The sequence below is a fragment of the Anguilla rostrata genome, chromosome 8 (assembly GCF_018555375.3).
Source record: "Anguilla rostrata isolate EN2019 chromosome 8, ASM1855537v3, whole genome shotgun sequence".
NCBI lineage: Eukaryota > Metazoa > Chordata > Actinopteri > Anguilliformes > Anguillidae > Anguilla > Anguilla rostrata.
Window position 1 is genome coordinate 46,589,535 of NC_057940.1, and position 26,720 is coordinate 46,616,254.

Genomic DNA, 26,720 nt, shown 5'->3' on the forward strand with positions numbered 1-26,720 from the left:
ATTTTTGCTATCTAGCTAGCCAAGTTAAGATAAAAGCACAACTATAAGTCCTCATTAAAGCAAACTAGCTAGCTACCGTTATCGATAACATTGCCTTATGAAAGCAAACTACCTAGCTAGCTAACGTTAGCTAGCTAGCTAAATGAATATAACCAGAAATAATCTAATAGTCCTTAAAAGGCACTCTAATTTAAGTGAACCTAACGTTAGTCAAATATTTGCATTGTCTTGCCTGTAAGCCAGCGGCGCAAACTATGGGTCTGGAGTTATCCATGGGTTTACGGGGTGTGGAAAGGGGAGTGGTTACTGTGTTCGTGACGCACCAAGTTGACAACTTTCTCAACCGGTTGAAAATAGGACGATAAATTTAAAATGCATATTTCTCCAAAAATGCAGAACGGACATATTTAATACTCTCGGTGCTGTATAGGTATTGGGCATGCCCCCGCCAAGGCGTAACTTGGCGGGATGGCATACCTGCCACCCCAATCATAAATCCAGGAGATAGCACCCTTGAGACTAGCATTAAACCCTAAAAGAACATCTAAGGGGGTACTAGGGGGTTGCTCTGGGAAAGGGTGGTAGCCTTTTTGTACAAAGTGCCTAATCTGTAGGTACCGAAAAAAATGGGAGCGCGGGAGTGCATACTTTCTCAAATGATGCAAATCCCCCGTTTACATATAAATCCTTAACAGCTCTAATGCCGTTCCAATGCCAGGCCCGAAAGGCCATGTCAGACATAGAGGGAGTGAAGAGATGATTAGCAAGAACAGGGGCCTGACGCATTCTACAACCCAAAATGTTTGCGAAACTGTACCCAGATCTGTAATGTATGGGCAACTGCAGGGTTTTCAAAAGAGCCAGTGTTAAGAGGTAAAGGGGCAGAGATCAAGGAAGGGAGTTTCAATTTAAAAGATTCCAATTTTACCCAAACTGGAACTTCTGCACCACCCCTGACCCACATTATAATGTTTTTGATATTGCTAGCCCAATAGTAGTGAAGAAAATGAGGCATGGCCATACCTCCTAACTTTTTTGGGCTTTGTAGAAATTATTTGCGAATACATGGGGCCTTGCCCGTCCCATATAAAGCCAGTGAGGATTTGGTCCAGTGATAAAAAATGTTTTTTATGAATACAAATCGGAATACTTTGGGACAAATGAAGAAATCTAGGAAGAACATTCATCTTAATCAGGTTGATCACAAACCAGCTTTACAGAGAACCAGCCCCCAGAGAGTAAGCCAAGGGCAACAGTGGCAAGGAAAAACTCCCTGACAGATAGCAGGAAGAAACCTTGAGCAGAACCGGACTCAGAGGGGGAACCCATCTGCCGCGGGTATGCACCGGTTTGTTATGGAAAATCAACAGTGGCAGGAGGCGAGGGTGCCCAGCTGGTCTAGCTGGTCTAGGGCTGGAGCCCTGGGCCAGGAGTAGATGCTCAGCAAACTTGGGCTAGAGCTCCGGGCAGGTGCCCAGAGCCAAGGAAAAAGAGAAAAAACATTGTTAGGGGGTTTAAATGGTAGATTAGCCAGCAGAGCAGAAGAGACAGAGGTGCCTACGTGCAATAAGGAAAACCCCAGCAGAATAAGGCTATAGCAGCATAGCTAAGGGAAACAGAGGCAGGGGCCAGCGCAGCCATGGGGGCAGGCTTGAGACAGTCATCACCAGACCATGACCGGTTCAGCTTAACACAGCACTACCAATGATGATCCAGTGACAGCCCTAACCGCTCAGTCCACAAGAGACTCTATAGCTATACCCGCCAGCCACTCCTGCCCCTCAAATATAGGAGAGACTAAAAAGATATGTTTTAAGCCTAGCTTTAAATAAGGTGATAGTGTCTGCGCCCCAAACATGGGCAGGCAACTTGTTCCACAGGAGGGGAGCACAATAGGAGAAGGCTCTACCACCTATGGTACTTTTAGCTATTCTAGGAATAACAAGGAGGCCTGCACCCTGCGAACGGAGCGTTCGTGAGGGAATATAAGTAATAACTAAATCATTTAAGTACAAAGGGGCAAGCCCATGTAAGGCTTTAAAAGTAAGAAGTAGTATCTTATAGTTTATTCAGAATTTAACTGGCAGCCAATGAAGCGATGCTAGCACTGGGCTGATGTGTTCAAATCTCCTTGTTCTAATGAGAATACGAGCTGCTGCATTTTAAATTAGCTGGAGCCCTTTCAGAGATGGCAACCTTTCGGTTGCTGGGAAAGCGGAGACATATACAGACGTATACAGTGACTTAATGACATGGCTCTCTAACCCGTGGAAAAGCAAACCGGTTCTTAGAAGGTTCGCAAGTTGAACCAACTGCGAACCTGCACTAGCACCAGCCCAGAACCAGAATTAGGTTCGCGTTGGTGGAAAAGAGGCATCAGGGAGGAATTTGCACATCCAGACAAAAGAGCATTGCAGTAATCTAATCTTGAAGTAACAAAAGCATGAACTAGCTTTTCTGCATCATGTAAGAACAGTATTTTCTGAATTTTTTAGATATTTCTCAAGTGATAAAAAGCAACCCTAGAGATGTTTTTAATATGTATATCAAATGCAAGATCTGTATCAAAGGTAACACCAAGTTCTTTGATTACAGCACTTGAAGTAATGGAGATTCCATCAATGTTAAGCGTATAGTCATATAGTTTGCATCTGAGGGACTTGGGCCCCACTACCATTATCTCGGTCTTATCGGAGTTTAGCAAGATACATTTTTGGGTTATCCATTCCTTTATGTCTATAAGACAGGCTTTGATCTTTGACAGCTGGACAACTTCATCAGGTTTAACTGATAGATACAACTGGGAGTCATCTGCATAGCAGTGGAAATTAATGCCATGTTTGCGAATAACTTGTCCCAGGGGGAGCATGTAAAGAGAAGAGCAAAGGCCCAAGCACAGATCCTTGTGGTACTCCATATCTAACCCTGGAGTGATAAGAGGAATCATTATTAAAATGCAGAATTTGATCAGTCTGATCGGTAGGTATGATCTGAACCAAGAGAGTGCCTGTCCACAGAGGCCGACAAGATTTTCAAGTCTATCCAGAAGGATGAGGTGATCAACTGTGTCAAAAGCTGCACTTAAGTCTAAAGGCACAAGTACAGAGATGTAGCCATTGTCAGAAGCGAGGAGTAGGTCATTGAGTACTTTGACCAGGACTGTTTCAGTGCTGTGAGAGAGTCTAAAACCAGATTGAAAAACTTCCAATATATGATTGGAGTGCAAAAATTAACCAAGTTGTTTTGAAATGGCCTTTTCTAGTATATTAGAAAGGAACGGGAGGTTCGAGATAGACCTGTAGTTAGACAGGTCATTCACATCCAAGTTTGGCTTCTTAAGAAGGGGTTAGATGACTGCAAGTTTAAGAGTCTGTAGTTTGTGTCCAGATGCTGAAGATGGATTGACAGTATGTAACATTGGTGTTCAAATCATTGGTAGTAGCTCCTTGTAAAGCTTCGTAGGGATAGGGTCTAGAAGACAAGTACAAGATTTTGAGGAATTGCCTATGGCATTAAACTCCATGAGATCTATTGGAGCAAAAGAGTTCAGATAGGCCACCCGTCTTTCTGAAGATTCTTCTGAAGATTCTGCATCCATGCGTTGAGCGGATGGAAGGGCAGACTCTATATGAGGGGTTGTAGGAGAACTTTGAATTTTGTCCCTGCTTTTTATAATTTTGTCATCAAAGAAATTCATGAAGTCATTGCTACTAAATGATATTGAGACACATGGATCAATTGATTCTTGGTCAGTCTGGCAAGTGTTAAACAGGTGCCTAGGATTGTTTCTACTTTCATTTCATTTTCTATTAAAGTAGAGACGAATGAGGAACGTGCTGTGGAGAGGGCATGTTTATAAGTTAGTAGACTGTCTTTCCAGTCCTGGAGGGATACCTGCAATTTAGTAGAATGCCATTTGCGCTCAAGTTGGCATGAAGCTTGTTTGAGAGCATGAGTATGGTCATTGTACCAAGGTGCTAATTTCTTATAGCAGACTTTCCTCTTCTTAAGAGGTGCGATAGTGTCCAGGGTTCTGGAAAGTACGTAATTTATGTTGTCTGTCAGCTGATCAATTGAGCTAATGCTTGCATTTTTGTATGCGTTTGGGCGGGAGCCAAGCAAATCCCCACAGTGCACAAATGAGCCTGGGAGCTCATTAATAAAAGCATTTGCAGTCCTGGAGGAAAGCTTACGGCTAAGGTAGAGTGAAGGATCTGGTGACACATGACAGACTTGTGAAAGTTGGAAAGTAATTCAATAATGGTCTGATGGCACAGGGTTTTTAGGCATAACAGCTATATTTGCTATTTCTGTATCATAAGTTAAGGACCAGATCAAAAGTATGGTTATGAGAATGTGTTGATCGAAGCCAATAGATTCAATGATAGACAAGAATGCTGATCTGAGAGGGTCGCCTTCACTATCCATGTGAATATTGAAGTCCCCTACTTTATCTGAATTAACAACCAGGCTGCAAAGGAAATCAGTAAACTCAACTGACGGCTTTTTTGTCTGGATGTGCAAAACTGAGAACAAGCACTTCCAAAAAGTTACATTTGAAGCCTGATTTCAAAGTAGCAAAAAGATCTGAATTATATACAGCAGCAACACCTCCGCCACAACCCGTCAGACGGGGAACGTGAGTATGGTGGATTCATTTAAGGCAATATTTCATCAGTTTTAAGTTTCAGTTACACATGAGATTTCAAATTGGCGATCAGTGATTAATTCATTTACAAAAGTTGCCTTCTCTTGCCACTCTGGGGTGACATAGCTCAGGAGGTAAGACCGATTGTCTGGCAGTCGGAGGGTTGCCGGTTCAAACCCCGCCCTGGGCATGTCGAAGTGTCCTTGAGCAAGACACCTAACCCCTAACTGCTCTGGCGAATGAGAAGCATCAATTGTAAAGCGCTTTGGATAAAAGCGCTATATAAATGCAGTCCATTTACCATTTACCAAGAAATAGACCAAGCTCAATTCCCATCGACGGCTGTTTTGAGGAACAAGTATCTACAGTCTTTTCCTCCGTATCCCACTTGTGGCTGGACCCAAGTGGAAGATTTGTGCACATCCCAATTCATCTTGACTGGAACCTGTCACGACCCCAACTTCAAGGAAGAAGTTTCCCAAGTCTCTGCGCACCTGCCACAAACCCTGGGACCAGTTGATGAGCAGACGCATCATCTAAGCGAATTAAGGACTGGCCTCCCTTTTTATTGCCATTCAGTATTGAAAGGCATTTTATTTAACAGTGACATCAAACCATAGGATAGCATAAAACTTAGCGTAATACATGATTTCATTATTTTATTGCTGTTTGTTGTTGTATTTAGTTTGTTTGTGTGTGTTGGTCTGGAATAGCAAATTCCATGACCTTGTTGTATTACATTGTTAAAACTTCATTTTATGAGACTGATTAAATGGACTAACCATATAATATAAAGTGTCACTAACCCATAAAATGAATTAACTTTCATTAAATTGTAGCACTGTTAACCTCTGTTTAGCCATCACATAATTATCATTTCCTCTAATAGAATCATATATTATTCCTCATATTATGCATGAATTATTGTTTTTAATTCCGTTATTCAAATATTCACTATCATAGCCAATAAATATATATTTTTTTATTTCCAAACCATTGTCATGTCCATGTTATTTCAATAGGTTGGGCTCTACACATTTCTGATTGGTTGTTGATCTCCATTGTTCTGAATAAACCTGACAAAACCTCTTTACACTACGTTCAAAACTTTTGGAAACAAGCTTGAAAAGATGACACTGTGAGGTTACTGTAATGTATATGAGGTTTCAAAGCAGGGGCAAAACTCACAATGGGTAGATCTGAGAGTGGGTAGTAGTAGCTTGCTTTTAGGTCATTTACTTGACACTAGAATTTTTAATTGAAAAAACACACTTTTTGCATTTGAAAGTCTATTTATGTACATAGAAATGCTCATTTTCAGCTTTCAGCTCAATGGAAATAATACATAATGAATAATGACTTTTGCTAGCCTGTGTACAAAGAGCAGATGGATTACTTAAGGATCAGAGGGAGATTTTAGCTATTTCAGCATCATCACTGTAGTATTAGCAGTTGTTTGACTTGTTGCAGACAGTTACTGGATTATAAACAAAATCATCATCCTGGGGTGTCAATTTCAGCCCTCTTTTGGGGACTGCCTTGTTATTAGGGGTCCAAGCAGCGAATCTGGTGGAACCCTATTGTATCTGTTAGGATTATTATTAGGGGTCCAAGCAGCGAAGCTGGTGGAACCCTATTGTATCTGTTCGGATTATTATTATTTTTGTTTTTTTTTTGTTTTTTTTTTTTAATCAGTTTAACCTACAGGGTCCAAGTTGAACTATGCGGTTGTTCCCTGCACTTGGAACGGTAGGCTACTGCCCTCTAGGGTTTTCGACACACTTGTTCCTGGTTATGGTTATACACTTTGTTGTACGTCGCTCTGGATAAGAGCGTCTGCCAAATGCCTGTAATGTAATGTAATTTGATATTCCGTAGCAACAAGATAAACCATACATTAGCCCTAAAATATGCCAATACAGCAGTGAAAACGCTGCTCACTGATTAACAAAATAAACGAGACAACGTTTTTTTTAAATTATACCATGTCATTATACAGTCAATATCTGGGACTACGCATTTAATAAATATACAATCTTATTATCGGGTTTACGCGTAGAGATGTCCCTTTTGCAAATGAGTGGTCATATATTGTCTTGGACAATCCGTTTGTGAAATATAGGCGCATATGTGATGACTGGGTCGGCTACCTTCAAAAATAGCTGTGCGTAATACCACACCTGTTGCTTACGGCGTTGTCGCCCTTTTTAGTACAATTTGGCTTGATTGACAATTCATTTATTCAGTAGGTGAGAGTATAAGCTTTCTAACAATGTATAACATGTCTGATTTTGCTTTTGGAATAGCATTTTATCGGTCAGCGTAACCGAAAATTTTCTTATATGCCAGTGTCTAAATAAATAATACGGTAGGCTATTCTGCGAGCAGCACGCAGGTCGCGAGTTGATATTTCGTCTTTTGTTTCGTTTTTTCTCAATGTCGTATTTATTCTTTGAAATGTGTATTTATGTGTTATTATTCTATCTGTCTCTGAGGCGCTCTGAAATTTGCATTCTCTGCTAAGCTGAGCCATGGATTTGTATAGGTTTGTGTCTGATGTAGTGTTGCACAGTACGCCGACACTTCAGCACTTTTTCTGTACTTAAAAAAAAAAAAAAAGAAACAGTTCGGTATTAGAATTTTCAGACGTTCGGTAGTTTTGCGTCAAATGTAAAAGCCAGGGACGTGTCTCCCGCATTACCGATTGAGAGGATGAAAAGTGTAATTTGTCAGAATCTTCGCTAGATGGCAGTAGCAACTAAGGTTGCCAAGTGAGGTGACGTGCGCTTGTGCATTCACTTCGTTGATACAGCGCAAGTTTCGACTCAGTTGACTTCAGTAGCAATAGGTGTTCTAATTTGTAAATATTTTATTATAGGAGGATGCTGTATTATTAAAATATGCTGTTTTTAGATTTATTTAAAAGTGAAAGACCTGTTTAAAGATTATTTAGTTTACAATTGTAAAATTTTTGAAATATATTTAATATATTGTTATATTATTTAGTGTTGTAACAAAGGTTGTTAATAAACCAGGTTTTTAATAAACTGTAAATTCGAAAATGAGGTCAACCCTTGTGGACATTACGTTTCTGATCTATTAAGGTAATTTCAGTATCGTTAGGTACCGAGTATTGAATCAGTATCGCTTCAGTATCGAGTATCGTGATACTAAACCTGGTATCGGTATTAATCCTCTGGGGTCTGAGGGTAAAATGAGGCACACTGGTGATTGTGCCATGCTCTGACATTTGTGTAAATTTCATCAACTTTATATGCAGTGATTCCAAAGTGTTTCATATCTCTGTTTTCAGCACAAACTCAGCTACAGTAATATGGCAGCAGTAAGTAGGTCATAATCATATGTGGATTGCAAATTGCTCTAAAAACACACAAACTGTAAACAGTAGTTTTGAACATGCACAGGAATGTTGTAATAAAACACACTAAAGAATTGTAACTGAGATTTTTGGTCACTGAAATGTGTTCATCAAGGTCTTGGGTATCAAAAGATGACAAAATATTTTAGCAAATCCAATGAGAAATATAAAATAAATTGCTAAAGGTTAGTGTTGTGACTACTATTTTTCAACACCAGGTGAGAATGGGAGGGTAAATGGCCTTTCTGTAATGAATATGCATTGGGTAGGAGGACCTGCCAGCTAAGTAGGCTATTCACACCTGGCCGCATGCCTCCCCACCACTAAGACAAAGACTCAGTGAGCCATTTAGAAGACAGAAACAAAGACATCTTTTGATTTTAGAACATTTATTGAAGCAAACTATACGCATGGAAGATGAGATGAGACTGGTGTACACTGGCAACGCTTGCGTGGCCTCTTAGCTAGTAGTGAATTAGGCCGTGTTTCCTGATCAGCATCTCTGTAAATATGATAAAAACAAAATTGTTAGGAAATGTGACATCAAATCAAACTTTATTTATATAGCACATTTTCTTCAACAGGTGAAAATTAAATGTGCTTTACAAAAAAGGGGCAAACCACTAACTAATGAAAACAAAAAAATGTGACATGGTTACATCATATACAAACAAAGAACCAAACAAACACAACTAGACGCAGAGAGGTAACCTATTATTTTGAGAAGCAATGGTTAGAATCATTCGTAGTGTGGGAATTTACAAGCGGGTAATAAAGCACACATTTACAAATAATGCAAGCTATCAACGAAACAACATTAGCTAAATTAAATAAACATTGATATTCCAGCTCAACTACACGCAACTCATCAATAACAATGCCTCAATCTGAAGTAGGCTAGGTCTGTTTAGCTAAGTGGTTATTATATTGCTATTTCCCGAATTTACTTACAGTATGCTAATATCGATTGTGCAAGGACATCAGTTTTAGAATCCTAGCCACGCCGCTACACGCCAGCCATGAGCTATTTATTACCAATATGATCGAAAAAAATACAACCTACCTGCCACTTCTAACACACAACCAGACGCAGAGAGCCTAGCCTATAATTCTGAGATGCAATCGTTTGAATTGTTCGTAGTGTGGGAATTTACAAACGCGCATATTGCTGGATATTCCTACAAACACAGAGATACGTTGCAATACAGTACACATATTTACCAATATGATCATAAGAAATATACTTACTCATGAAGTTGATCCTCAGCTGGATCAGTTCGCTGTTCAAAATGGCACCACTCTTCATCAATGTCGGCTTCCAGACGGACCATTTTCCAAAATTAAACGAAATGTTTATCTCAAAAGAAATGAATTAGGCTACACTTTGACATTCTATCCTGCTTTCGCAGGCTTGGCATTTCTCACATGGATCTTGCATCGCCCCTCCCCTACTGTCCTTCTATGGAGAGTAGTTATAATGTCGTTAACATGTGAATGCGATTTGGGCGGACTTCCTGCTGAGCGAAATTCACATAGTAATGAGTAAGGATTAACGAAGCATACATGGTGTAATTAATCAAATTTAGAACTTTTAAAACAATTCATATTATTTGTCAATGGGCGCATTGGAAAGTCGCGATTCTAAGGTTTCTGTCAATGTTTTTGTTGCGTCTGTATGATAACAACTCATCGAGTTAATCATCCAAATAGAAACGAAAGTTAATTTAATCTTGCCCAGCTCCGCCGGCGGAGCTCTCGACCCCAGAGGGTTAAAGTCAAAATTTTGGTATCATGACAACACTAGTGTGACGCCTTTTTTAGTTGCGGAATGGAAGCGCTGCAGCTGTACATATACGCTGGGCCATCTAAGTGTTACGACATGCCATCTAAGTGTTACGACATAGTATAGGCCTTTATGGGAAGCGGCCAGGATACATCCATGGCGACGCAACTAAGTCATCCGACAGCGTCTCTTAGCACAAAATTGGCCATAAGTCATCAATATTTTATACAGTCATGATGATCTTCAGTAGATATGTTGGGTGAAGGTATATTATCATGAGGACATAGCCATTTTAAAATCGCTCCATAGGGGGCGCGATGGTGCCAATGCTTGGACCCCTCCCAACGCCGCTTGCGGCTTTAATTTCTTTCGTTACAGTGGTTTTACCAATCATGATTGGGTTTTTTGCATCAAAGTGTAAAGAATCTAAGCTTTACAATAGTCTAGGTATTACAGCAGGGGATCTTGAATCAGTTACCGATAAAAGTGACAATTTAAGAGAATACAATTTTTAGACGCCAATGTCTAATTGGGGTTATAAGAGGTTTTAAAAATTGATCGATATTACATTTGTAATCAGTGCAAACAGCTGGGTTGAAAGTCATTTTGAAGTAGCAGCAATACATTCTATGTTATAGAGTCAAAATGCATTACTGCATTGGCTACTGTACTTCACATAATGCAAGCTGCTTTTGGCGTTAATTTTTTATTGGAAATCTGTGAAGCATCACTTGTAACGTAACTTAATGATGCGAACAGGTCATTAAGTTCGCAACAGTGCTTGCCATTTTCCTACTATTAAAAGGTAGGTAGTGCTCACTGTTTACCTACATAGTATCTAGCACCACATTAAGCCGGGTCTTGAAATCCCCCAGTCCCTTGAAACTCACGGAGGTGCAGGGGCTCACAGGAAAATGACAGATGTATGAAAGATCCAAAAGTCTTCATTTTTATAATGAGTCCCTCATGTGGTATCAAATGCTTTCTGCTTCAGAATGCCAAAATGTTTGTCAGGCATGACCTTTCCTTGTGAAAACCTGTTGTCCCCTGGAATGTTGTTATTTTAAAGAAACCATTCTTATATCAATCAACATTCAGCATTTACATGGCTATTTCCCAACTCAAATGTATCCAGAAACATATGTAGTGGTCTGTTTAGGTGGAATATGAGAACGCTTATGAACAGGCGGCCTTGTTTGAAAAATGTTGGGCCGAAATCAATCTAGCCAATCAGGTCCCACAGTGTTCCGTCGTATTAGAAATTGAAACAAATTTGTGGACGACGATAATTTTCCAGCTGGATATCTTGATTGACATCTACATGATGTAACAGTACCTCCAAAGAGGAATTCAGATATCACAATTGGGATGGGGATAGAGTGGAATGCAGAAAGCATTTTTCAAATGTTGGAGGGCAGCAGCAAGATATTTTCCAACAGTTTTTCCTGCCAAATTATATTATTTCAGAAATGTTGAGATAATAGCATGGATGAAAATGTTATCTTGGGTGTAATTTACCTTGAAATTGAATTTTTACACATTTTGGTTTCACCGTGTATTGTATTACAGCACTTTTTATTCATAGCCCCCCATTTCAGGGCTCAATAATGTTTGGAACATACTGTATTAATGTTACATACGTACTTTGGCGCATTTCCTTTGCATGCAATGACTGCTTGATGTCTGTGACCCAAAGATTTTGAATATTACATAGGGCAAGGTAAAAAGAGATAGTGGAACAGATGCACTAAATTTCAGGAACATCTTTATCAGTGATTTGTGCTCATGTCATATTACTAAAATTTCAACCCCCTGTGCTTGCAATTACATTGTATACAATGCCCTATCCCCAAACAATGCCCTATCTTAAAGAAATTCACAGAATTCTTGTCCATTGTCAGTAAGAACTGTGACATCTTGGTCGCAGGTGATTATAATCTGCACATAGATAATGCTGCAGAGTTTTTAAATGTGTTGAGTTCTGTAGGAAAATCTGGAGGAATGCTGCATATAAATGGAGAACAACTGAATTGCAAGTCCACTACAACATTCTTAAAGAGCCTAACAATTTTTAAGACAATTAGAAATGTCAGACAAGCTTTTTTTTTCAAATTTAGTAAATGAAAATCAGAATAATCCTCATGTGCTCTCTTCAACTATAGACAGCCTTACAAATCCAGCCCCAAAAAGTATTTCTGACATGACCTATACATCACAATGTGATGAATTTACTGTATTCTTCAGACATAAGTTAACACGTATCAGGGTGAGTATAAACCAAGCTATAAAGAATGATACAGTATGTCTATTGTTCTTGAATATGAGCAAGATTTTTGTCACCTTGATAGCATTTTAGTTTCATATGGAAACTGTAGGCCTTTAGCTGGGCTAGACCTTGAAAAAGAACAGTTTGCTGTGTGTGTGTGTTAGGTTGGGAGCAATTCCATCTGAACCCAGCATGACCTCTACTTAAATTAAATTTTAAACTTACATCTTATTCAAGTAACTGCTGTGGACTATGCAGTGTTATTTAGTGCAGTTTAGTTACATTTGTTTTATTTCTTTATTTGAGACCCGAACTATAAGCTCAGAAAAAAAATTATTTCTATTATAACAGTAACAAGCTGGTTTAATATTCCTGGTGTCTGGTGTTTAATTGTACTCACTTCCACCTTCTGGGCCTTTACTCTCAATTCTGTGTTCCAGGAGATGCATATATTCCATTGTGATAACATATCATAATGCATGTGCTGCATACTGGACATTGTTCATGGCAAAATTATTTGAGATTCAACAAAAACATCATAGTTGATTTCATAGTTGATTTGAAGTTTTCATTTTTAGTATGCAACCAACTTCCTGAAGCTGAAGATTATTCATGCAAAAAATATTGCTTGTCCATAAATTATATAGTTCAGATGACTATGAGCCAATTAATACAGCAATAATTTACAAAAAGTCAACATAAGTGTGTTTAAATATAGTAACTTTTTACTATATTTAAACACACTTATGTTGACTTTTTGTAAATTATTGCTGTATTAATATATAAACTTCAGAATTTCATATGTGGACAAATTAAGAGCACCTTATAAACATGTAATTATTCAGTAACTAGAGTTCCACAGTTATAATAATTAACTAGTAGTTAATTATTATAATTGTGGAACTCTAGTTACTGAATAATTACATTTTTATAAGGTGCTCTTAATTTGTCCACATATGAAATTCTGAAGTTTATAGCCCAGACATTATTATTTGTAGTCTCATACTGAATTCTTCAATTTTCAGTTTTGTGTAATGCCCCACATAATTTTAGTTTGATTATTTCAGTTATTGCAATAGCTCTTAAGGTGTTACTTCAGCAACAAATGTGGTTGTATGAGTACTCTAATATTTTCACTGGTGTCAGCCTACTTTTGTGGACATTGCAATGGAACTCTGTTCAATATTTTGCTCTAACATTAAAAACGTTTTTTTAATCTCATGGAAAATCTAACTACACTACAACCATGTTAAATGCTAGTTAAAGCAAATTATCTGCATTGCCATGTGAAATCTGATTCCCGCTCTCTCCCCCATCTTTTTCTCCTTCACTTTAGCGTACCAGCTGAGAGTTTGTCAACCATCTCCTGCTGTAGCCAATGCAGAAGTTCTGATTGACGACGATGAATTTGAAATAGGTAATAATAATTCAGCTATGCTTATTAATTAATATTTATTGCCATTGTTTTAAAAAATATTTATTTTCAACAATATGCCGCTGCTATTGTCTCACTGATCCAATGAAAATGCAGTGTTTTCTTTACACCATTGGGAAAGGAGGGGGTCATTCAGAAGTCTGAAATGTAGTAACTTATTTAAATCGTTACTTTAAAATGCTATTATTATTGTGTGCTATAAATGAATGCAGCTATAAATGTTAAGTTTAAGCAAGTAACCAATAATAATGTTATGAGACATTGCTAATTTTAAGTCATTTTGTTCAACATCAGCTTTCTGAATAATGGCCTACCGTGCTACTATCTTTGGCTTCTTTTACAGCATGTTTGTCCTGTTTGACTTTGTTCTGGCCCTTCTTTCCATCAAACACTCTATTTCCTACGTTGCATTCCTTAGCAATAGTGATTGAGATGGCAGGTATGTCACCCTGCCAAGTTATGCCTTGGTGGGGCGGCAAGCCAGATACCCATACAGCACAGAGAGTTCGGCACTTTTCAGCATTTCCTACAGAAATAACAACAATGACCACAGAATCCCAGCCCTTAAAAACATTCATCTCTGTGCCTTCTGACCTCATGTCAACAGACAGAATTCACAAAGCAAACTTCACATGTCCGCACAATAAAGCCCCAATCTTAGGGGATTTCCCGTTTTTTTCCTTCTTCCTTCCTTCTTTCCACATTCTCTTCACATGGTAAGATGAAAAAACACAGGGCCAAGTTACTTGAAATAATTTAGGAAACATTGGGTAGCAGCATTGCTTTGGAATACAGCATGTTTAATTTGTGTTAGCTAAGATAGCCGATATTGTACTTTTGATGGCAGGCCAGGATTTAGTAAGTGTTACTGACTTATAGTGCTTTGTATGTGTAATTAACGTGGCATTTTTGTACATTAAAAACGTGTTTTTCTTCAGATAAAACTTACACCTTGATTAATATTGATAGTACACCTCTGATCATTCATACTTTTAAATGGGTATGTTGCATATTCATGCATGAAGAGTTGGCCCCCAATATACAGTGGTTTAGCATTTCATTTGACGCATTTGCCTCTGCAGGAGAGGTTCTGCCGGCCAGAGGGAAATGCTAGTGGGGCTGTGACAGTAGGGGGCAGCAGAGTGTAATCTTTCCTTATAAGGACAGTTTCCACCATTCTGCATTGTACTTGACGCCATGACACGTTGCATTTTGGGATGATTCGCTATCTTAGATTAAATGCATAGCTCTGTGATTTGAAGATAATATTAGTATTTGGGAAAAATTAAGCACTAATACCAGCTAATATTGGGCTGGTATCAGCATAGAAGTCATTCAAGTATTTTTATGGATCTGGTAACTCTCTTGTCGTATTACAACTGCTCATTTTGGCAATTTTTCAGAAAACATATTTTGAGAGTTTATGTTTCACAACGTCATAAATGCTACTCAAATAACAACATATAAATACCTAACTTCAGAAAATATCAGCTGTTTTCTTCAAAATGATGTATTATCCCATTCCTTATTCCTATGTAATCATTCTAGTTGCAGGGGGAGGTGACACTTTCTGCTGGCAATGTATTCAAGGGTGTTCCACGCACTAACATTAAAACAAAATTGGCATCTGGGCTCACTATAACAGGTCAATTCACTTTGTTTACGAGCAACACATCTCCTTCGCATTGAATTGATCAAATTGTTGATTGTAGCCTGTGGAATATTGTCTCACTCCTCTTCAATAGCAGTATGAAGTTGTTGGATATTGGTGGGAACTGAAACACGCTGTCGTATGCGCCAGTCCAGAGCATTCCAAACAGGCTGAATGGGTGACATGTCTGGTGAGTATGCAGGCTACGGAAGAACTTGGACATTTTCAGCTTCCAGGAATTGTGTACAGATCCTTGCAACATGGGGCTGTGCATTGTCATGCTTAAACATGAGGTGTTGGCAGTAGATGAATGGCACAGCAATGGGCCTCAGGATCTTATCACGATATCTCTGTGCGTTCAAATTGCCATGGATAAAATGCACTTGAGTTTTCTGTCCATGCCTGCTCATACCAATACCCCACCACCACCATGGGCCACTCTGTTCACAAAGTTGACGTGAGCAAACCGCTTACCCACCCAAAGCCACACACGCTGCCTGCCATCTGCCCAGTACAGCTGAAAATGTGATTCATAAGTGAAGAGGACCGTTCTCCAGCATGCCAGCGGCCATTGAAGGTGAGCTCTTGCCCACTCACGTCGATTGTGACGCCGGACTGCAGACAAATCAAGACCCCGGTGAGGACGTTGAGCACGGAGATGAGCTTCCCTGAGACAATTTCTGACAGTTTGTGCAGATATTTACAGTTGTGTAAACCAACTGTTTCATCAGCTGTCCATGTGGCTGGCTTCAGACGATCGCGAAGGTGAAGAAGTCGGATGTGGCGGTCCTGGGCTGGTGTGGTTACACGTGATCTGCGGTTGTGAGACCTATTGGATGAACTTCCAATATCTCCGAAACTACACTGGAGGCAGCTTATGGTGGAGAAATGAACACCCATTACTCTGGCAATAGCTCTATTGGACATTCCTGCAGTCAGCATGCCAATTTCATGATCTCTTAACTCTTGAGGCATCTGTGACATGGTGTTGAACTACAAAAAACTCAACATTTTAGGGTGGCCTTTTGAAAGGCTTAAAAACAACTGAGTAAAACAAGACTTGAAAAAGACAAATAATTTATTTTAAAAGCACCAGCAGTACAAATGATAGTCGTGGCTCGGCTCCCCTCCCTCCTGTCCCTACTGACAGCCACTTAAATAGGCTGAGCCAATCAACTGCACCTGGGTTACAATTCTCTCAAATTAACAAATTAAACAATAAAATAATCAATTAAACAATAAATACACAATCAATTAACTAGTGAAGGGCCACTCCTTCACAGACCCCATCATAAGGAACACCTGTGCGGTGAACATGGCTTATAATCAGCATCTTGATATGCCACACCTTGTACCTTGACAAAGGAGAAATGCTAGCTAACAGTGACAAACAAATGTGTGGGGAAAAATCGAGAGAAATAAGATCTTTATGCACACAGAACACATCTTTTTGGTATTATTTAAATGCATTAAAAATGGCTGCAAAAATAAGTGTTGCATTTATATATTTGTTCAGTATATATATACACACACACATTTTGCTTTGGATACATGTTTTTATGTTTATGGTTTTATATTGTCTGTAACTTTTTGTTCTGCTGCCTTCTTGGTCAGGTCTCCCTTGAAAGAGATTTTTGAATGGGACTAACCTGGTTAAATAAGGTTCAATAATAAAAAAATAAATAAAAATACACTAACAGTCAAAGGTTTTAGAACACTTCCATTGTTCCAGTTTTATGTAAATTTAAGCAGTTAAAGTCCAGTGAATTGTCAGGGTGGGCGAGGGGATGGACCCAAACGCAGAGTCAAAAAACACTCAAAATCCAGAGTAACGCAAAAACCAGGAGTGTGTAGCTTTTAATTGAAACAAAAACAAAAGGGAACAAAAACGAAGCCGCGCAGGGCAAGTCCTAAAAAACAAAGTAAGATTTTCAAAACTAAGGAAGCAAAGAAAATCCAACAATCCAAAAACACAAGAAATGGAACGTGGGCAAAAACACTGGAGGCAACTCTTAGCAAGAAACACACGGGGCAGAAACACGATCAGAGGCACAAACGAAAAGACTAACAACATCAAGGATCCAGCACCTGAGTCAGGGAGAAGGGAAACTTAAATAGACACGACACTGACGAGACACAGGAGGGCACAATGAACAATCAGGCCACAGAGAGGGAAGGGAAAACGAGACAACCAGCAAACAATAATTGGACAATTGAAAACAATACAATTAAACAGGACACAAAACAGAAGTGCCGCCATCTGGTGGCCCAACAAGGAAAGACAGAGGGAAAACACAGAACCATGACATGAATGGCCTGAAATGATACAAGGGTAAGTGGTAAACTGCCAGAGATTTTTTAAAAAGTTTAGGTTAAAAAAACTGAAAAATAATGTAAATATCAGAGTTATAAAAAAGGCCTTTTTCAGGGAACAAGTAATGGGTTAACAACGTACATCTTTTCTGCAGCAATGGAAGTAAATTAAGCCTTGAAAGTTGGTGCAAACAATTCCTACGGGTCAAACATGGAGGAGGATGGTCTGGGGCTCTTTTGCTGGATCCAGAGTTGGTGACTTGCACATAGTGACTGGCACCCTGAACCAAATGGGCTGCAGTGCCATGCAATACCCTCTAGTCAACACCTAGTTGGTCTGGGGTTCATCCTACAGCAAGATGACCCAGAACATACCTCCAGGCTATGTCAGAACTACCTTAGAAGAAAAGAACAAGGCTTAAAATAAAGGAATAGCCAGCATAGTCTCTGGACTTAAACCCCATCAAGCTGGTTTGGGTTGAACTGGACAGAAGGGTGAAAGCAAAGCAACCTAGAAGTGCAACACATTTGTAGGAACTTCTGCAACAGTGTTGGGAAGATCTTTCCGAACAATATTTGTTTTCCATTGCAGAACGAATGCCACGAGTGTGTTCAGCTGTTATATGCAAAAGGTGGCGGCTTTGATGAGTCAAAAAATTTGAATAAATTGTGTTAAACAGAACGATTCCTTGATTTCTTTTTTGTCTCCAATTATTTATTTGTTCTATGCTTTAATTTCAGAGTACATTGAGACAACTGCGTAAATTTCAATACAAACTGGAAAATGGAGGTGTTCTAAAACTTTTGACTGGTAGTGTATATAATATAAAGAGGAAAAAATGGCACTCGTTATCTTATTCAAAATAACCCCAGAAGGGATTTTTTTTATTGGTGAAATGAAATGTAATTCAAACTGTAGCTAACTTCTCGGCATCATCCTGGTTGTTCAATTCCAATCGGTTGAGATTATGTGCAAAAACAGTCTTGCTACCACGAGGAATAAAACACAAATAACCATTGATTCTCATTTTTTAATTTCTGATTTTAAAATGAATATCAAACACCCATTAATTTCTTGCTTTTTCATTTCTGTTCCTGAAATGGAAAACGATTGGCCAAGAAGTACACAAATCATTTCCCCCCCAATAATAGTTATTACATGCTGAGGGAAGCAGCTAATTTTTAACATCGTATTAAGGGAATACAATGCCATTATGCCATTATGGAGTCAAAATAAACTGTCAAACTCTGTTTTCTGAAAAATTGTTAAAACAGGTTTGACCTCCCTAGGGATTTGCATCATCACACACTGGCCAGCAGGTTTGGAACTGGGAATCGGAAAAACACGTCTCCTTTTCTTTTTTTAATATTTTTCTTTTTTATTTGGTGTCATCACTCCAGAACAAAGTGTATGTACAAAAAAATGAAAACAGAAATTACGTTCCCCAGTTCCTCCCAGTCCCCCCCCACCCCACCCACCGCTACATAGTGTTAGTCGAGATAAAACACACACAGACATCCAGGCAGACAGACAGACTCTGTAGGTTTATAATTAATTTAAACAGGTACTGATTTACACCATGAATATGCAACAAAAAAAATTTAAAATAACAACAACAAAAACAACAAATAAATAAAAATTAAATAAAAAATAAGTTGAGGTCTTGGTTCACTGGCATATTCAAAATTTTCAGGACGGGGACCCAGGTGTCATGAAATTCGATGTTTGATTTTTGTTAGATGCAGTGATTTGTTCCATTGAGAGATGTTCTGTTAACAAATTGAGCCGTTGTGATGTTATTTTGTGTCTGTATTTCCAGTTGAGCAATATTGTCTTTTTTGCAATGGTCAAGGTGATAAGTATGGCATTGTGGTATTTGTGTAGGTGACTGATGGGTGTGAGGTCTCCTAAGAGGCAGAGGGAAGGGGAAAGTGGAATGCTGTGACCCAAGACTTGGGATATGGTAGTTATTATGTTATTCCAGAAATTTTGGGTTGGTGTGCAAAGCCATACTGAGTAAAAGTACTTGTCTGTGGTGTTGAGAGTGCATTGGGGACATATGTCGGTGTCTGTGAAGCCCATTAAGTGCATCTTGTGCTGAGTTATGTGTGTTCTGTGTGTGGTCTTATATTGAATGAGCTGTAATCTGGGGTTGCTGGTCATCGAGAAGATGTTATTGCAAATTTGTTTCCAGAGGGTTGCATCAATATTAATCGATAGATCTTTTTCCCAGTCTGTGGTGGGGACGGATGTGGTGGAGTCTTTGGATGATGAGATAAGTCTGTATAATTTTGACAGTGGTTTCTTGGCTGTTGATATTGTAAATAGGTCTGTTACTAATGGTGGTGGTTGCAAGTTATTTTGTGTGATATCAATTTTTTTCCTGAGTGCATTCTTGAGTTGTGGATATTGTAAAAAGTGTTCTTGAGTGAAGTCTGAGTTGTTCCAAATACCCTTGTATCATTTCAGGCCATTCATGTCATGGTTCTGTGTTTTCCCTCTGTCTTTCCTTGTTGGGCCACCAGATGGCGGCACTTCTGTTTTGTGTCCTGTTTAATTGTATTATTGTTTTCAATTGTCCAATTATTGTTTGCTGGTTGTCTCGTGACTGTGTTCTTGTAGCAGTTATGATTTTTATTGTTGTAGAGAGAAATGGTAGATCTTTGATGGACAATTTGTTGCATTCTAATTGTTCAATTTTTAACCATGGGTCTTGGTGAATATTTGAATGGATCCATTTCATGATGTACTGTAATTGATTGGCTAGGTAATAGTGAAGAAAATTTGGGGCATTTAAACCTCCAAGCTGCTTGCTTTTCTGTGGTGTCGTGGGTTTGATTCTAGGTTGTTTGTTTTTCCAGTAGAATTTTGTGATTAGTGAGTCAAATGTATTGAACCAATTGGGTGTTGGTTGGACAGGGGTCATTGAGAAGAGTTAATTGATTCTGGGTAAAATGGACATTTTGTTTGTTGCAATGCGGCCTGCAAGGGAGAGTGGTAAATTATTCCAGCGGTTCAACTGATCTTCGGTGGATTTAAGGATGGGGGTAAAGTTGAGGTGGAACAACTCTTTAAGATTGGAAGAAATATCAATGCCCGGATATCGAATGTTACCAGTTGAGATGTTGAAGGGTAGTTTTTTGGGTTGCACCTTCCACTGGTGTTGATTTGTGAGGTTATTCTATTGGTGATTACTGATGCTGTGGGTGAGCTGTAAAAAATTTTGATCCTTTTAATAAATGACTCTCCAAAACCAACCTGTCTAGTGTTGCAAATAAAAAAGTCCAGTTTACCTGGTCAAATGCTTTCTCTGCATCTAATGATATGATGGATGTGTTAGTATTTTGATTTTTTGATTTTTTGCTTTATTATTTGACATGGCTTGAAATGCTTTCTCACAGTTATCTAATGTAATGGGTCTGTCTAAAATATTTGCATGAAGTTCTGGTAGCTTGGGAAGATCTATGTTGTCAAGGAATTTGTTTATTGTAGATAGGTTAGGCGTGCAATCCGGTTTATAGAGGTTGCTATAGAAAGTTTGAAATGTTGCTGATATATCATTTGGAGTGTATTTGGTATTCCCCTCTGAGTTTTTAATAGTTTGTATAATAGTTTTTTTCTTGTTGTCGCTTGAGTTGATTTGCCAGATATTTTCCTGATTGGTCGCTGTGTTCAAAGTAGTTATGTTTTAGCCTCTGTATGAGAAATTGGGTCTTCCTGTTTATGATGTTATTAAGTTTGTAATTTGTTTCAGTTAGTTCTTTTTTATTTCATCAGATTTGTAGCCTGTATACCACTCCGATCTCCTACTCTCTGCTCAAGTTCTCATTCCAGTTTTTGCTCTTTCCTTTTTTTATTGGTGGAATATGAGATTATTTTTCCCCTTATCACTGCCTTGGCTGTTTCCCAGAGTAGTATAGGTGAGGTTGTTGGAGAGTCATTTAGTTCAATGAAGGATGCCCACTCTATTCAGGTAAGTGTTGAAGTCAGAATCTGCAAGCAATGATGTGTTAAAATGCTATCTTGTGCATGGTTTAAGGGTGGTTTCATTAATAAAGGTGAAGCTCACTGGAGCATGGTTGGAAATAATTTTGGGGTGGATTTTTACTTCTTGTGTCTTTGAAATGATCAAGTTGCTAGTGAGGAAGTAATCAATTCGGGATAAAGAGTTGTGATGGGGTGAGTAATATGTATATTCTTGTTTGGTAGGGTTTTTTAGATGCCAGTTATCACCAAGACCAAAGTCAGCCATATATTGTTTAACTGTTTCAGATGATTGCCACGGTCTGGAGGATATAATAATGTTTGATCGGTCAAGTTTTGGATAAATAGTTGTATTGAAGTCGCCTCCAATAATAATGGTTGTATTGGAGAAGTTAATTCATTCTGAAAAGAATTTATGAAAAAATGCTGGGTTGTCCTCATTTGGGCCGTATAGGTTATCTATTGTTAACTTAACCTCCCCAATGGAACCACTGATTATTATATATCGTCCTTCAGGATCTGCTGTGATTTAGTTATTGCTATATGGTATTTTTTTGTTAATCAACACTGCAACACCTCTTTTCTTTGAATTAAAAGAAGCGGCAAATACCTGGTTGACCCAATTTGATTTTAATTGGTCAAGGTTTGAATTGATAAGATGTGTTTCTTGCAACAGACAGAAGTCTCCTTTAAGTTTTGAAAGGTGGGACAGTTTTTTTTGGCGAATTAAGACCCCTGACGTTCCAGGTTATAAACTTAATCGGTGCCATTGATAGGTAGGTTATCATTGATAAGAGTTGTTAAATAAATAACAATAGTAATAATAATAATAATAACAACAATACCAATAACAATATCACTACTAATAATAGTAACAGCAATAATACCCATGATGATGATCATCATCATCATAACCATCATCACAGTAATCATTAACCTTATGAATCTTATTATGGGGCTTGAATAGTGATTAACAATATTGTTCTCATCATAATCAATATACGTTGCAACAATCATATTATTTTGGTGCTGGTATACATAAAAATGAAATAAAACATAACATTCATAGACAAACATAGAGACAGACATACACACAGACGTCCACATACACCACCACCCCTCATCCCCCAACTGCAGCTCAGGGAAAGAGAGAGAGAAAGAGAGAGGTTGAGACTGAGAGAGAGTGCGAAAATTGGTGACAATACTTTCCCAGTGCGCATGAGCTTTTAAGTTTCATTTTTGCTCACAAAAATGGCCTTCGGACCCTGTCATCACTCGTGAAAGGAGTATTCCAGACGTAGACCGTAACAATCACCTGTTGGGCAGAGAAAATTCCCTCCGTTGAATAACCAGGCACAACGAGGTGTATCATACAATAAATAGTATTTATTTCTGCAGAAAGAGTCCAACACCTACACACAACAAGGTAGATAAAGCCAAACTGAAGAAAGCAGGGTCGTTCCCTGCTTTTATAAGCAAAAAGTGTCTTAACAATAAACTTAGAGTAAGATTTAACAAAAGAAATGATTGGCTGTGTCCATTCATATAACAAAGTAAATGATTGGCTATGTCTAGTATACAGTGATCAGTGGTTTCAGATGACGCTTCTGCCGCAAGACATCTTCCTGGCAGCAGCAAATTTGCATACATTTTCTTTGTATTTCTACAGGAACTACTTTTGTTCGCGAAACCACCACGTGGCAAATGTGAGCACTCAAAAACCATATAGTTAACACTTCAACCGTGGGAGGCAGGAGCAAAGTAAAACAGTGTTACCACTGCTGTTATATTAACGGAATGGAGAGGAAAATACATTATAAAGACAAGCTGAAAATAGGGACATGCTTGTTATCCATTACTTTTGTGTGTATTTCAGTGAAATGTACATCTATAAACGGTTATTCAACTAACTTTGTGGTCAGACTGTGAAAATTAACAATAGTCAGATAGTTTTGAGCACAGTCTAACGTCATCCATGTCAGTTTCACTTAGGATATAGGGGATAAATGTAACGCATCATAAATGTAACACAGTGAATTACTTTTTGTTCACTGCTGGTACAGTCGTCATTTGAGGATTGTATACGCGTAATTCTGTCCTATACAAAATAATTAATGGAAAAGAAACTGCTTTATCACATGCATTTATTATAAGTAAACGCCAGATTGGCCTGTATAGTAGGCTTTTGCTATTTGGTTTTGTGGTTGTTTTCAATGCGAAATGAATTGTTTTAAATTAGAATTTATTCAAGGCAAATAGAGTGTTACAGTGATTACGTCTTTTTGTAGGCTAACTCTGAAGTTACTTCCGCCATGGGTTCCCTCGGCAAATTTCCCATTCATTTGTCCCATAAGCATCGTTTACTGTCGAAAATAAGGTCTGTGGTTAACATATGTCGAAGGGAGTTTCACGTTTTGTTGTACGAGATAAATTACACCCATTAATATCGCAACCGTGAATTTAGAAGCAGTTATGTGCTTTAAAAAAACAAGTTGCTAAGAAGTTGCTATGTTGAAACTACAACGGTTGTCACGTGCAGGCGGTCTATGGAAACTTGAGTGGTGGTTGCTAGAAAGCGACCATTGTTGTAGTTTCAATATAGCAACTTGTTAGCAGCTTACTTTTTAAAAGCACGTAGCAGCTTCAAAAATCACGGTGGTGATATTAATGCATATAATTTATCTCCTAGAACAAAACATGGAGCTGTCTTAGGCTTACGTTCACCACAGATCTCATTTTCAGCAAAAACGAAATCCCTATGGGAAAAACACATTGGAAATCTGACGAGGGAACCCTTGGCTCAAAAAAGCGAACTTACCCAAAAATCCAACATACCTGACACAAAATGACAACCGCAAATCCACGTTTCGATCCCTGGATTTGAGTTGTTTCTGCGAATTGCAGCGATGCATCGCTTCTCTTTTCTTTAGCTTTCGGCAGTCTGTAAAAAGATAGCTCTGATTTCTTGTTGAATGTCCATGGACCACTGGTTCTTTGGTAAGTTGTAAGGATCACTGTCGAGCCCAACTGCCTTTAATTTAAGCGGAATACGCCCCCTCAGTCGGGACTGAGTGGCAAAACATGCTGCCACATGGCTACCTTTAGTATAGGAAGCTGCAAAACCAGGAGTAAAACACATGATTATCTAGCTTTGGCTAATGGGTTTTTGAAGTGGAAACCCGAAGGCAAGGTCAGAAACTCTAGATGCAGGGGGTGAGTGCTGTCGGAAAGGATGGATTCTGCTTTCTTTAACAACTGTTTGTTATACAACTCAGACAGACTTTTCTGTTGAGTACCTGTGATACTGCTACAGACCTTGATCACCTTTGTTAATGTTTTTTCTGCTTTTAAATTAAGAGAAGCATACCAACAGATAAAAGAAAAAGTAAAAATCGACTCAATAAAAGATCTGTAAAACAAAGTCATCAGGGACCTGTCAACATTGAACTTAGCCAGCTTCCTCAGACCAAAATGGGGCTGCTGGCTTTTTTACACAACATATAATGCCCAAGTACTCATATGACTCAACGATTTTTCTACATCCTGACCATTAATTTTAGTGTTTATTATTATTATTATTATTATTATTATTAATAATAATAATAATAATAATAATAATTAAAGCCGCAAGCGGCGTTGGGAGGGGTCCAAGCATTGGCACCATCGCGCCCCCTATGGAGCGATTTTGAAATGGCTTTGTCCTCATGATCATATGCCGTCACCCAACATATCTACTGAATATCATGATGAGCATATAAAATATTGATGACTCATGGCCAATTTTGTGCTAAGAGACACTGTCGGATGACTTAGTTGCGTCGCCATGGATGTGTCCTGGCCGCTTCCTGTAAAGGCCTTTACTATGTCGTAACACTTAGATGGCATGTCGTAACACTTAGATGGCCAAGCGTGTATGTACAGCTGCAGCGCTTCCATGCCGCAACTAAAAAAAGCATCACACTAGTGTTGTCATGATACCAAAATTTTTACTTTGATACTGATACCAGGTTTAGTATCACGATACTGAATACTGAAATGATACTTGAAACTTAAACGATGCTAATTCGATACTCGGTACCTAACAATACTGAAATGACCTTAATAGATCAGAAACGTAATGTCCACAAGGGTTGATCTCATTTTCAAATTCACAATTTATTAAAAACCTGGTTTATTAACAACCTTTAAGTTGAAGCCTGTTCAACATATCAATAAGCATAGGACTATAGTGTTACAACACTAAACCATAGAAAACTATATTAAATATACTTCAAAAATTAAACAAATGTAAAGTAAATTATCTTTAAACAGACCTTTCACTTTAAAATAGATCTAAAAACAGCATATTTCAATAACAATAAGGCATCTTCCTATAATTAAATATTGACAAATTAGAACATCTATTGCTACTGATGTCAACTGAGTCGAAGCCTGCGCTGTATCAGCGAAGTGAAGGCACAAGCACACGTCACCTCACTTGGCAACCTTAGTTGCTAATGCCTTCTAGCGAAGATTCTGACAAATTACACTTTTCATCCTCTCAATCAGTAATGCGGGAGACAATTTTCCCTGGCTTTTACATTTGACTCAAAACTACCGAACGTCGGAATATTCTAATACCGAACCGTTTCTTTTTTTTTCTTTTTTTTTAAGTACCGAGAAAGTGCTGAGGTTTTGGTATACCGTGCAACACTACGTCAGACACATATTCCAATCCATTGCTCAGTTTAGCAGAGAATGCACATTTCAGAGCGCCACAGAGACAGATAGAATAATAACACATGAATGCACATTTCAAATAATAAATACGACATTGAGAAAAAACGGAAAAAATACGTAATATCAACTCGCGAACTGCGTGCTGAGCGCAAAGTAGCCTACCGTTTTATTTATTTAGACATTGGCAGATAAGAAAAATTTTGGTTACGTTGACCTATAAAACGCTATTCCAAAAGCAAAATCAGACATGTTATACATCGTTAGAAAGCTTATACTCTCACCTACTGAATAAATGAATTGTCAATCAAGCCAAATTGCCCTAAAAAGGGCGACAACGCCGTAAGCAACAGGTGTGGTATTACGCACAGCTGTTTTTGAAGGTAGCAGACATTTCACAAACGGATTATCCAAGACAATATGACCGCTCTGTCGCAAAAGGGACATCTCTACGCGTAAAACCAATGGTAAGATTGTATATTTACTAAATGTTTAGTCCCAGATATTGACTGTATAATGACATGGTATAATTTAAAAAAAAACG

General features: G+C 38.5%; 1 protein-coding gene across 6 annotated transcripts in view; it reads left to right on the forward strand.

Moving 5' to 3' along the window:
- The window catches only part of csmd3b (CUB and Sushi multiple domains 3b), a 919,486-nt gene that overhangs the window by 679,427 nt on the left and 213,339 nt on the right, over nt 1–26,720 (forward strand). For all 6 annotated transcript variants that reach the window (XM_064348440.1, XM_064348441.1, XM_064348442.1 and 3 more), the window contains one exon: nt 13,413–13,493. In XM_064348440.1, the coding sequence (XP_064204510.1) occupies nt 13,413–13,493 (81 nt within the window). The remainder of the gene's footprint in view (nt 1–13,412; nt 13,494–26,720) is intronic.